Source organism: Panthera tigris, chromosome X, assembly GCF_018350195.1.
Source record: "Panthera tigris isolate Pti1 chromosome X, P.tigris_Pti1_mat1.1, whole genome shotgun sequence".
Taxonomy (NCBI): domain Eukaryota; kingdom Metazoa; phylum Chordata; class Mammalia; order Carnivora; family Felidae; genus Panthera; species Panthera tigris.
The window spans coordinates 122,114,463-122,127,681 of NC_056677.1; the positions used below are offsets into that span (position 1 = coordinate 122,114,463).

The 13,219-nt window shown below is 45.9% G+C and overlaps 1 protein-coding gene across 6 annotated transcripts in view; it reads right to left on the bottom strand.

Moving 5' to 3' along the window:
• Positions 1-4,217: 4,217 nt before the first annotated feature.
• IDS (iduronate 2-sulfatase) overlaps positions 4,218-13,219 on the bottom strand; it is a 41,644-nt gene continuing 32,642 nt past the window's right edge. For 3 of the 6 annotated variants that reach the window (XM_042974114.1, XM_015541046.2, XM_042974115.1), the window contains 2 exons: positions 12,301-12,474; positions 4,218-9,033 (listed from right to left, as the gene is read on the bottom strand). In XM_042974114.1, coding sequence (XP_042830048.1) covers positions 8,561-9,033; positions 12,301-12,474 — 647 coding nt within the window. In that variant the 3' untranslated portion in view covers positions 4,218-8,560. The remainder of the gene's footprint in view (positions 9,034-12,300; positions 12,475-13,219) is intronic. The other 3 variants (XM_042974118.1, XM_042974117.1, XM_042974116.1) reach the window with 3 other exon arrangements.

A 13,219-nucleotide genomic window follows, 5' to 3' on the forward strand; every position in this document is an offset into this window, starting at 1 on the left:
ATATAATTTTTTAAAGGAAATTACCTAGTATATATAACTCCTCTTCTGGAGAGGGAGCAAACTGACACAGGAGAGGTCTCTCGATGGGGAGCAGGGAGACAAGGGTTTTGTTGTTGTTTTAAATTCTTCATCTTTATTTGAGAGCTGCTTGCCCTCTTGAAAGATTTTCAAGTCTACATGCAAAGGGCCACTTACCTTGTATAGCCAGCAAGTTATTTTAATAGCTGAGTATGTTGTCTCCAAATCAAAAACGTCTCAGAGACAGAAGGGGTTTTAGTAGTTAGTTGTGCTCTGGCAAACGATTCCCTGTGTCAGGATCAGAGTTTCTTTTTTTCTCTCTCTCTCTCTCTTTTTTAGTACAAAATGAGTTTAATCTGGTAAAAGTTGCATGTGAAATTTAGAAGCACACTGAACTTGTTTTTAGTTTAAATGTATGTTTTTTCTAAATTCAAGTTAGCTTACAGTGTAGCCTTGGTTTCAGGAGTAGAACCCAGTGACTCATCCATCGCTCACATAGGACACCCAGCGCTCATCCCAACAAGGCTGCCGTGGGGGCTGACCTGGGCGTGCCTGCTATCTTTTCTGGCCTCTCTCCTCGACTCCGGTAGCAGCCCCCCTCTCAGTTACGACCACCCAAAATGACTTATGACATTGCCAAATGTGCCCCAACGGCAGCATTGCTCCCCACCCCCAGTGAGAACCACTGGCCTAGGTGACACTTGGGGTGACACCTCGGAGCCATGAGAGAGCACGTCCAATCGCCCTTGCCTAGGATGGTTCCGCACAGATTTCAAGACCATGCCATCCTCTGCCCCTCATTCCTCGTCGCCCCCCACCCACTCCTAAGTCTTTTCTCCTCCAGGTTGAACATTCCTCCTTCCAGTGTTCCTCACACGACAGGTGGGGTCTCCCATTCGTGCACACGCCCATGACAGCTCCGCGTCCACACCTAAACACAATTCTCTAGGTGCTGGCAGAGCGCGGGCAGAGCAGAGTGCAGGCAGATGCCCGCCTACACAGCCGGACATCCCTTTCACTCTGGGCAGCGAAGCCCCACTAAGTCCCACGCTGAGCTGTGGACCAAAATGTTGAAGGTTTGCACAGGGGACACTGCTCCCTTGGGTCACCCCTCCTTGACACCTGGGTCCCGGGGCTCAATTGTTAGGCCCATGTTTATCCTTCTCAAACTTCACCAAGTCACCAGAAATCAGTACCCATGCTTGCCCTTGAGGACACAGAGATGGGTGGGGAATGGGACAGGATAGAAAATGACTCATCGCTGCACACGTGTGTGTGTGTGCTTTTTAAAACTCTGTGCCAGTAAGCTTTGTATATTGCCCAGTCGCAATAAATAAGCCAGCCAATAAACACACTGGACATACTTCACCTGCTCAGATTCACCCAATGCTCCCAGCCTGTCCTGATCCATTTGGAAACTTACGATGTCTTCCAGTGTCCTCATTTTCTTCCCCGAATATGAGAAGCGTGCCATCCAAATCTTCACTCAAAGCCATCAACAAGGAAAGGCAGAAGAGACAAGCCAGGATTTGTTAAGGTACTTAAGGCACTAAGTGGGGGCTTCTCCAGCTGGCACCCCACAAACCCACCCATTTCCTTCAAGATGACAAGCCAGCCCTCCTTTCAGTGGCTGCTATTGCACATCTGGTTTCCCTAAAGAGGCCCACTAGATTGGCCACCCCACTTCCTCCTTCTTTCTGGGGAGTCTCTAACTGCAGGGTAAGCTGAGAGAAATAGCACTGCCCAGCAAGGCGCTTCTATGCCCAAGTGCAACTTACCGCCTACCTCCCATAATGCAGCCGCTTCTCAAATCCCACAGCACACTTGCCCTGGTCTCACACGGGTGGGGGCAGGCTGGATACTGTGAGGGGGCAAAACCGTACGATGGGATGGAGGGCCGTTAAATGGCTTCACTTATTTTAAGGCCGCATCAAGCAGTCCCAAAACAGCAGCAAGAATTGCACACACAATGATAATGGCAAATTTAATATGATTTATTCATACAATAACTCATGCTGCACTTAACACAAATACAAGGATACCTTTTTCAATAGTGTGGAGGAGATGAATTCATAAAACCTGTTAAGTAAATAATGAATTTTGAATATAAATCACCTGCAAAGGTTCTTTCCAAAGCACACCCGAAACGACAATAAATTAGGGCAAGGGTTTTGTAAATGTCAGCCCCAGTCCTGCTCTAAACCATGTCACCCGCATAAATCACACTTCCTGACTTTTACAGACAGGAAAAAGCAAAAGCGTTAACCCCTGGCCTTTGCTCCTCTCTTTGTCCACGTCCTAACTCTGGCTTCCTAGCAGGTGCCAAAGACACTAGACATGGAGCCTTTGTTCCCTGCTGCCAGCAGGGCTCCCTTCTGCCCGGGGTGTGCCACATTGCCCTCTGCATGCACCTGCAGGTGGCCTCCCAGACACCGCACCCAGAGCCAACCAAAGCCATGTCTGTTTTCTCCAGCTTGGAATCGCCCCCATCAGAGGCCTAGGACCACGGTCCAGAATCCGGAGTCAAACATCCTTTCATGAGTATCAGCAGTGCCTGCCAGCAATCTTGGTGGGATATGGAGTAACAGCCAGGGAACTCTGATCCCCAAGGAAAGCCCTCAAGGATGGGCTTTCCACCACATCAGATTGTATTTCAGCAGACACTTGAGAGGAAAGCAACATCTGCCCCACTAGGTAGGCAAATGGGCGGGGCACCAGCAGGAACTTCAGATGCACGTGGGAGGCAAGTCCTGAGAGCGGTGAGGGCTCTTACCCATCATCGTAACATTGTAGGCGATCCCAGGGCACTGGCTAGTGACAACCCTCTCAGCTACAAGTTCTCGTGTATAGAGGAGAGACTGCCTGGGAGAGGTGAGGGACACCAAGTGCACTGGGGCAGAAGGGGGCTAGACTGACAGCAGGCTCAACCACAATGGGCTCTACCTAAGGCCAAAAGAGATAATGGGCGGAGCCAAAGGGGGCACCTGGGTTCTAGTTCAATTCCCAACCCCAGGCCAAATTCAAGAGACTCTGCAAAGGAGCTGTAATCTGCAGGCTGGACTTGCGCAAGGAGAAGGGGCTGAGCTCCATTTTGGAACTGATACCCAAAGCCCCCCTCACACAGTGAGGAATGATGGCTTGGTAACCCCGGCAGGCATCAGGGAGGTCGGCCTGCTGCCATCATTCAGAGAAACCTTACCCACTGTAGCCAGGGTGAGGCTCCGCCAACCAGCTCGCTCATCTCTCAGCATACACCCCAACAGTTTTAAGTGATTAAAGATGAATGCAGACTAGATATATACTCAAAAGTACTTAAAAGGAGAGATTTGAACAGATAACCGTATACCCATGTTCACAGCAGCATTATTCACAATAGTCCAAAGGTAGAAACAACTGAAGTGTCCATCAGGGGACAAATGGAGACACAAAGTGTCATCTATCCATACAATGGAGTATTATTCAGCCTTAGAAAGGAAGGAAACTCTGATATATGCCACAACATGGATGGACCTTGAAGATATTCTAAGTAAAAGAAGCCAGACACAAAATGACAAATACTCTATGATTCAGCTTCCATGGGGTTCCTAGAGTAGTCAAATTCGTAGGAACAGAAAGGAGAATGGTGGTTCCTGGGACTGGGGAGAGGGGGAGATGGGGAGTTGGGTGTTTCATGGGGACAGAGTTTCAGTTGTGCAAGAGGAAAAAAGTTCTGTGGATGAGGTTCCAATGGCACAACATCGTGAAGGGACTTAATGCTACCTACCGAACTGCACACATAATGGTAAATCTTATATTATACGCACTTCACCACATTTTTTTACTGCATACAAAAATTTGAAAATTTCAGTAAAAAAGGATTAATGTAGGAAGGGCGGCACACTCATCATGACTTCTTGCCAAAAGCCATTAATGATGTAAAAAAAATGCCAACGTTATTTCAGATCACAGAGGTGGGATACAGGATTGGATGTGGATTTCATCTGTGTACAGATAAAAACGTCTTCATCTGTGCATATGTATGTGGGCAGGAAAAAGAGCCAAGAGAAATGCACACATGTCTACAGTGGCTATGTTCTGGACATGGTGGTCATCCTCACCATCTGGCATGTATGTCTTCCAAATTTCATACAATGAGCATACATTATTCTGATAACAGGGTGAAGAGACAGGGTAACTTAAGTATAAAAGCAACCACAAAATCAGGAAAGGAAAATGAATATTTATTCAATCTCCAGATTTGGAAGGATCCCCGTGTTTACCGGGAAAAAAAAATCACGCAGGAAAAGAGTAATTTGTTTGATTATTTTAAAAAGTGAAACCCATAACCAAGATTTAAAGGCAAATTCACACAACTGGAAATACAAATGCCCAACAATTTTACAGAGAGAGCAATGTTTAAGGATGGTAATAAGCAAAGAGTTAGAAGGTAAAACAGGATGCCACTTTCACCTGTTACCATTAGGGGCGGGGTCTGCTGGGGGTTTTTGGTTTTATGTTTTTTATTATTGTATGCTTGTTTGCTTTATTTTTAGTTTTACTACCCTAAGGTAGCAGGAGAGTGGGGAGAGGGGCCAAATCGAGAAGCTTTTGACAATCTGGCACTGAGAGAGCAGCCTAAGGGAGTCATTTGATGTACATAAAAACATTTTATTCACAAAGTTGTTCATCACAGCATTATTTACAATACTGGAAATCGGGAAATAAGCTAAATTTTCAATAATTTGAAAGAAGGTTAAGTAAATTATGGTAAAAGTACACAACAAAATATATTACCACCATCATAAAGTATCTGCAGAAATTTGCAGTAACCACACATAATACTTAGTGAAAAAAATAATATAAAACTGCACGATAAAACACAGAGCATGATCACAGCAATGTAAAACATTCATACCCCAGAGAAGACACGATATTCAGTGACCATCTTGGGGCAAAATACTGATGCATATTCTTACCTTTTACTGTATTTGTTTTCCAATTTTTCTGTAATTAACACATTAATTTTGCGTTCAGAAAAAGATACCTTTTTCCAAAGCAGCCATAAGATTCTTTAGTGATGTTCCTGTTCATTTCATGCCATGACACACTCTAGAGTCACAAAGCCTCAGCTTCTTGGAGATGGGAGCAGGTGAGTGGCTGTGAAGAATGGTCATGAATGGACGGGGGGGTAGGACAACCTAGGGGTGGGCAAGGAGGTAGGGATTGGCCAGGGAGAGTCAGGGACCAGTATGAAAACTGGTCAGCCGAGGAAAGGGGCTTTGTGGAGTCAGGGAAGACTCTGACTGCTCAACGAAGGTCTGAGGAGACCCAGTAGTAGGCACTGACGGTGTTCTCAAAGGGCAGGATCAAAGAGGGAGTTCAGGAAGACACGTGGATTCTTCAGGGGCAAGGGAGGAAAGAGGAGGGGGAGGTAAGCTACTCGGAAGGAGGTGAGAAGGGCTGGGGAGATGGTGATGGCACTAGCGGTGGGGGAGGAAAGAGCCGATGGCCAGAGGGCGCTCCCGGCGCCACGCTTCAACCTGGCGTCCCTGGCTCGCCTCCAGACAAGTCTTCGCACGCAAACCTAGGGTGCAGAATCGGCTCACAGGAGGGACTTGCCAACAGCTAGGTGGACCCAGCTCACGCAGTTAGTCTTGGGCAGCTCTGTTCCACTTTCTGCCACGATGGAAAGGTTCTAGATCTGTGCTATCCAATATGGTGCCCACTAATCATACAGGGCTGATGAGCACTTGAAATAGGCAAGTGCAACTTCGATTCTGCTTCTGAAATGTTTATTTCATTTTAATTAATGTAAACAGTCACATGTGCCTAGTTGCCACTGGACAGCACACACCTAGGGGCAGTGATTCTCAAAGTGTGGTCTTCGGGGGAGCAGCGTAATTTGTAAGAAATGCACATTCTCAGGCCCCACCCCAGACGCAATGAATCAGAACCTCAGCAGGCAGGGTCTGGCACGCTGGATTTTAGCAAGGCTTCGGGTGGTTCTGGTGTACCCTCATGTTTGAGCCATGGAGACAGGTCCACTCAACCTTTCTTGGGTCACTAGTCTGGTTTCAACTGAACTGTATCAAAGAACCCCTGCTCAAGTGATATGGGGCTTTCTACAAATAAAGTGACTGTGGAACCATTAATAAAACACGTCAAGCTCAGTGAGATCAGAGAAAGGTCACGTGGAGCCACAAAGATATGCTTACTCTAGGCCGAGTCAAGATAAGGAATGTGGTCAGCTTGGACATCGGAAACCCAGAAAGCGGCTAGTCATCCCAACATGTGCCAGAGACGTGCAAAAGGAAACAAAAAGTGGCTCTAAATTGGGTTCGGTGTCAAAAATAGAAAGCACCCCCCCCCGCAACCTGTGAGAGGATGTGCATCCCATCGAATGTGAAATGCAGCCTTAGTTTCTAAAGGGAGAGATCTGTAAAGGGAAAGCCACGAAAAACTAAAAGCTAAGGAGCACTCTGACGCCGCGTGCTCAAGTAGGAGAGACAAGACAGAAGCACTTCCGGTAGAGGCGGATCCACACACAAAAGCGCCCCACGTGGACCCGGCTCCGGATATGGCTTTGGTCACCCTGGCGAATTACGGGCCAAAACAGCAGCTGCACACCCAATGTATCTGCCACTTCACTCTTTTCTGGCGCAGTTCAGCTAACAACTTCGGCGAAAGCAGAACGTGGCGATTTTTGACACTAAAGCTGTGCCTCAAGAAATAGAGCGAGAAAAAATGAGGAAGTGTACATACTGCAGCCAACAGGCGCAGCACACGGATGTGAGATAAAGGCCTGTGTTCAAACTTATCATTGTAACTGTGGAGGAGGAGATAAAGCTAAACACATTGAACATATGTCACGACGAATTTGCAGACTGGATTGTAAAAATCTTCATGGAAGTGATGAGAGCGGTAAAAAGGACAAAGAAGGAGAAATAAAAGGCCCAGGGAACCCACCGACAAGTAAAGCGTAGGCATCCAGAAGAAAGATGAGCCTCAGGATCAGGAGAGATGAATAGGGCCCTTCACTCTTCAACTAGAAACCGTTGTTGCCGGGACACTAAGTCACAATCAATTAGAAGAGCACTGTGTTACCATATGCACCTCTACTGTAGGCTAATTAGTAAAAAAACAACAAAAACAAAAAACTGTCTGAAACTACTGATTTGAAGTAATCTCTTAACATGCTATCTTGCCTTTTTTGTTACAATTTAATACACAGAAGTGACTTAACCTAATTCGCTGAAGTTTGTTTCACAAGCATTTACCTTTAAGCACTGATGCACTTAAAAGACACAATTCATTACTAGAAATGACTCACTCTGATACAGGACTACACATGATATTGATTTAGAATGCGGTTGACTCCTCTGATGACTACTGATAACTGATCAGCTTCCACTGCTATTAACAGGAGTTGTGACGATCCCACCCTCTTTAATAGGCTAAGCTTATTACTACCGCCTGCCTTCTGGTTACTTTCATGTTTGGGGAACATGGAACTACATTCTGGGGGATTAGAAATCACCTAATATTACACTAATGAAGTTTTAACAATTCTCAAAATAATTTAGAATTTAATAAAATTAGTGTTGTCTTTAATCAGCAATTAAAAGTCAAATATTTCTGGCCTCCTGGATAAGTGGATATCTGCAACCAACTATTCCTGAAGAAGGAAAACACTTAACAGTTTTGAGTGACTCAATTCATGGATACAGGTATAACGTAACACGTAACAGTGCCTTTCAAGAGGTGATCTCTGAGGTCAAGGGTCATATTACTTGCTAACAAATTATTACTTGGGCCAGACATCTCTGAACATTTTTTTGAACATTTTTAACTGAATTTCCCATACATTTCATGCCTCTGGTTTACTGAGCATTATGTATCATTTGATATAGAGATTCCACACTAATCACTTCATGCCTAGATTCCACATTAATCACTTCATGCCTATTTTATCTTTGGATTTTGAAAATTTGCAATCTTAAGAACAAAAACTGAAGATAAGACTTAAATGTATCTGGCATTATTATTTAACATTTTAAAAAGAAACCTGAAATACTGACATAATATTTTGAATATATTGGGCTAAATAAATTATTAAATTATAAACAAAACAACCAGGAACTTAGTGTTAAACAGCATGTGACATACGGTTACTTTTTGAAATGCACTAAATTTCGCAAATAATTCCAGTATTTCTTGACTATAGCGTTACGTTAGGTGATTATGGTCTTGACGGCTAAAAGGATGACAATTTTCATTTGCTCGCTTTACACTTATCCATTTGATAAATAAGCTATGATTGTTCAAAATGGGAAAGAATGGTTCAGTCCGATCACCAAGTAGAAATGAAGACTCAAATTAATAAAGAATCAAAGGGCTGGGCTATTACATATTCTTAGGCCAAACTGTTGATGCACGCTTTGATTGCCTACCCCCGGGTTGCTTCCAATATTGTGGGTAATCGCCAAATAACCAGCTCTAAGTCCTCCTCTCCCCAGCTGGAAGGGAGCACATTACGTACGCCCTCCTCAGTGCTTGGCAAGACTCAAGGCATCAATGACTGGAGAAGGTCTCTGCCCTGGGAGTCATTATACATGTTGTGGTCCTGCAGAGGGTCGGAATCAACAAAATACAGTTCCCCTGCATGGACGTCAGAAAAATTAGCCAGAAATTCACGGGGATCAAAGCCAACCCACACAGTGTACCTATAGTCTATCGTGCGTATGGAATAGCCCATGACCTTTATATCTTTTAAGCTCGGCTTGTCAGAATTCCACTGAGGATAGTCTGCGGGCCGGGGGTACTGGCTATAGGCAATAGACTCACGGGGATTACCACGAAGGTGCAGGTCCTCTCCCAGGTCCTGGAGTTGAAAATGCTTCCCAAGGTTCTGGCCTTCTCGGCACAGGTGCACATGAAACGAGGGAACAGGACAGCGAGGTGGGACGTGCAGGCCAGCAAGTCCCGCAAGCGTAGGAGAGAGAGAAAGAAGTTCCACCAGGTCCATGACTCGCCGGCCTGAAACAGGAAGCGATCCTGCTGAATGGACTACTTTAAGGAAGCCTGCACAGCCAACAGGATGAGGACAGGAGCCCATCTGGGCACCACGCGTTGTCTTTTGTTTTTTTACATTTATTTTTGGCCCAAGAGTTTAGGAACAACGCCAACTCGGCACCTCACCCAGTTAGAGGACACAAAATGAAGGTGCCCGCAACCAGCTGGCACTTTTAAAAATGATGTCAATTTTGGAGCCATCAGTGTAATAACTGATTCAGGCAAGGATCACCCATGGAAGCCCAAGCCACCAGGTAAAAATCTGTTGTGGGACAGGATATTCAGAATCTCAACAGTGTCACCCTGCAGATGACTCCTTCCTGGATGTCAGCACATCTCCTTTAGATTGTGGGAGAACACGAACATCAAACTTACCACCTGACCCATGTTGTAGCGTCCACTTCAGCAGCATCACAAACATTCACCCTGTTCCGCAGCCATCACCACCATCCATGCCCAGAACTGTTTCCATCTTCCCGAACCGCAGTCTGTCCTCATTAAACACTACCTTCCGCATCTCCCCTGCTCCCCAGCCCCTGGCACCCACTGTCCTACTTTCTGTCTCTATGACATTGGCTCCTCTAGGGACCTCGTGTAAGTGGCATCACATAGTATTTGTCCTTTTAGGACTGCTTACTTCACTGAGCATCATGTCCTCAAGGCTCATCCATGTTGTAGCAGGTGTCAGAATGTCCTGCCTTCTTGAAGGCTAACATTCCGCTATGTGGGGAGACGACATTTTGCCTATCTATTCATCCGGCAGTGGATACTTGGGGTGCTTGAGCCTTCTGGTGATTATGAATAATGCTATGAACATTCAAATACAAGTTTTTGTTAGAATACCTGTTTTTGATTCTGTGGGCTATATATCTAGGAGTGGCATTGCCCAGTCACGCACTAACTCTACCTTTAACTTTTTGAAGAATGGCTAAACCATTTTCCACAGTGGCTGCACCATTTTACATCCCCACCAGCAGTGTGAGGGTTCCAGTTTCTCCACACCATCCCAGTGCTGGAGTTTTCTGTTGATTTTGATAATGGATAGGAAATGGCATCTCATTGTGGTGGATCCATCTTTAAAGTCTCAATCCTGTACTTTCTGTTGATTCCTATTAAAACCGGTCTGGGCTTTGGACCATCATTCTGGCCTTTCTGGATCTCTAAGAATTTGCTTTATACTGCCCAATTTTATTTCAACACATTTAATTTGTAAGTTAAATAAAAAGAAAAGAAGCTTAAAGAAAGATACTTTTACAAAATGGCAAGACCTGGCCGACATGGCCACCTTAATCAGGACCAAATCTGGCATCACTAACAGTGGCACACGCCACCACCGAGTGCCCCCACTGTGACACCAAGGAAGCACACAACTTCATGTCCAGTGTGTGTGTCAAAAATGTTTACCCTGAATCTAGTCATGAGGAAGCAATGACACAAATCCAGACTGTGGGCTGCTGCCCAAGACAGATACCCCAGATGCCTGTAAAAAAGGTGAGGTCAGGGAGAAATGGGGGCCCAGATCCCATCAGGACTTGTCAGCTGCTATAAGGACTTCCACTCAATGAGGTATGTGGGAGGCTCCAGAGCAGGGCTGTGACACCACCTGACTCGGGTTTTAACAGGATCACTTCGGTCACTGCGAGGACGAGGAACTCCAGGGGACCACGAGCACAACCAGGGAGACTTCAGCAAGCCACTGCAGGAATCCAGCAGGAGATGGTGGCGGTGTGGCCCAGCGTGGCAGCATGACTCAGTGAGAAGCAGTACAGATAGACTGAATGGACAGCAACAGGCTTGCTGACGAGGACTACATATTACATATGGAGGACAGAAGAGATGCAGGGGTCAGGAGGACTCCACGATTTTTTGGCCTGAGTCAGCACAGCCATTCCCTGAGAGGGAAAAGAGGGCCAAGAGGGTCTTACAGTGAAAGGCCAGAAGCCCAGCTTGGGCACGTCAGGCTGGCCAAGTGGGACAAGCTGTTGGAAACCCAAGTCCCAAAGTTCAGGGAAGAGACAGAGGCTGGAGATAAAATTGGGGCATAAACTGGGAACGGTGCAGTTATGTGAATTTACAACTTGCTGAACACCTCCCCAAAAAAGTTTCCAAAAAAACACACAAAACATTCTCAACCGGTCAGATTTCTCCAAGGAAACAAAGGGCTATAATCATGCCTTAAAAAGATTTAACCTTATCAATGGCTTGAAAGAAGGCAAAGCATGCAGCACACGAAAATCACGTGTAGAGAAAATAAAATTGGGCTGTTTAAAGCAAACTGAGAAAGATCCAGAAAGGCCAGGATGATAGGCCAGAACCAAGGAAAAAAAATTTTAATAGAAATCAATATAAAGGGCAAGATTTAGATGTTAAATGGATTTAGATGGATTAAATAAAGAAAGAAGTCCAGAAAGGGAACAACCTGGCTTCTGAGAGTTCATGGAAAACGTACCCCTAAAAAAGCAAATGTCATCTGAAGTACATGACTCGTCTCTGCGCTGAGCAGATCAACTTAGGAAGTAATTCACAAAGAACCTGCACAGATTGCCCCATGCTGTAGCAAGGGGTATCCTGTTCAAGGGACATTTCTGGAAATCTTTTTCTTAAACTGGAGTTTCTGGAAGACAGAGACCACAATAACTGTGGGCCTGAAAGAACGGCTGCAGGCCTGGGGATCTCAGCCTAGAGAAGAGAGGTATTGGTGTCATTTTCAAGGCTGAGATGGACTGGCACGTGGAAGTCAAAGTAAACTTGCTCATTGTTGCGGACTGCAGAAGCAGGTCACCTGGCCTACTTGATAGATCTAGCGGCTCACTAGACCGGTAAGCTGCCAAAACGGCAAATGTCTTCCTCACAAAGGGCCGAGTCCCCGTAGAAGTGTGCAGGCAAGAGTTATGCTCATCTGTAGGGGGACAGCCCCGGCCCTGGTGGAGTCTGTCACCCCTGCCTCCCAGCTTTGGAGCGCACTATTGTCACCGCCATGATAGTCCTCCTCATCCTGGGGGTGCCACCTACTCCTTCCTCGCTCCCCATCTTCCATGCTCCTCGTGGACGAGGGCCGTACTTGGTGGCTCTGGCCCTGCCACCCCTCCCTGACCCGGAGGTACTCAGGAATGCCAACACCGGGCAGGAAGACGGACCGGGTAAGCCCTGGGCTCTGAACTGGTAAGGTGATTTACATATAAACTAAAGAAAGCTTACTATCAAGCAACATCTCTCTGGTGTATTTTATACCTGGCTCCATCGATTCCAACACAGAATCGAAAGGGTCGATGTAAGGGAAAAGCTCCTCTCCTGCCTCTGGAAGCGGAGCCGTCCTCCCGGGAACATAGAACATCAGGGGCACGCGGGTAGCGACGTCAAAATTGCTGTATTTGGCCCATTCTCCATGTTCACCTAGAGCCCACCCTGGGTCATAAAAAGCACAGAACGACAGAAAACGAACAATGATATTATTCATTGCCCACTTTAGATACCGTTTCATTTCCTGTTGTAAAAACCAGAGGAAACAAACACTCATCAGAAGAAATTCCTATATAATGACCACAAAAAGGGGACTTCCCCTAAATCTAAGTATTGCTTTATTTGAAGTTAGACCTTTGTCCTGAATGAGGAAACTCTAAAAGGAAAAAAAAATACTAAATTCTCAAATGAAACTATCTTCTTTTAGCAAACAACTAGCAATTGCACCCAGGCTGGGCGCTGAGGGACCCATGGCCCTGCACAGACATGCCGCCCCTGCCGTGAGGGGCTCCCCTTGCCTGGACGGGGGCTCCAACAGCCAGCGCTGCTGCTGCCCAGCCCTGGGCTGGCCTCCCTTGACACAAGTCCCGCAGGCTCAGGTCTGCACCTGATGGCATGCCGCTGAACAATGAGCTGTGACACTGTGGCACTATCACTCACATTTTAAAAAGACAAGGATAGCTTATTCAATTTTTAAAATATACCACAGACCAAACAAATATAACTTGATTTGAGATCCTTAACCTTGATAAAAAAACAAAAACAAAAACAAAAAAACCTCTTAACCCTGACTTAAAACATCCATCCCTTGCAAAAGACAGCTTGAATACCCCAAGCTGGAAATTTCTAATGTCTGCATCGGAGCACCCGCTTTGACATAAAAAAGATAAAAGAGATTGCATGTTGAGTA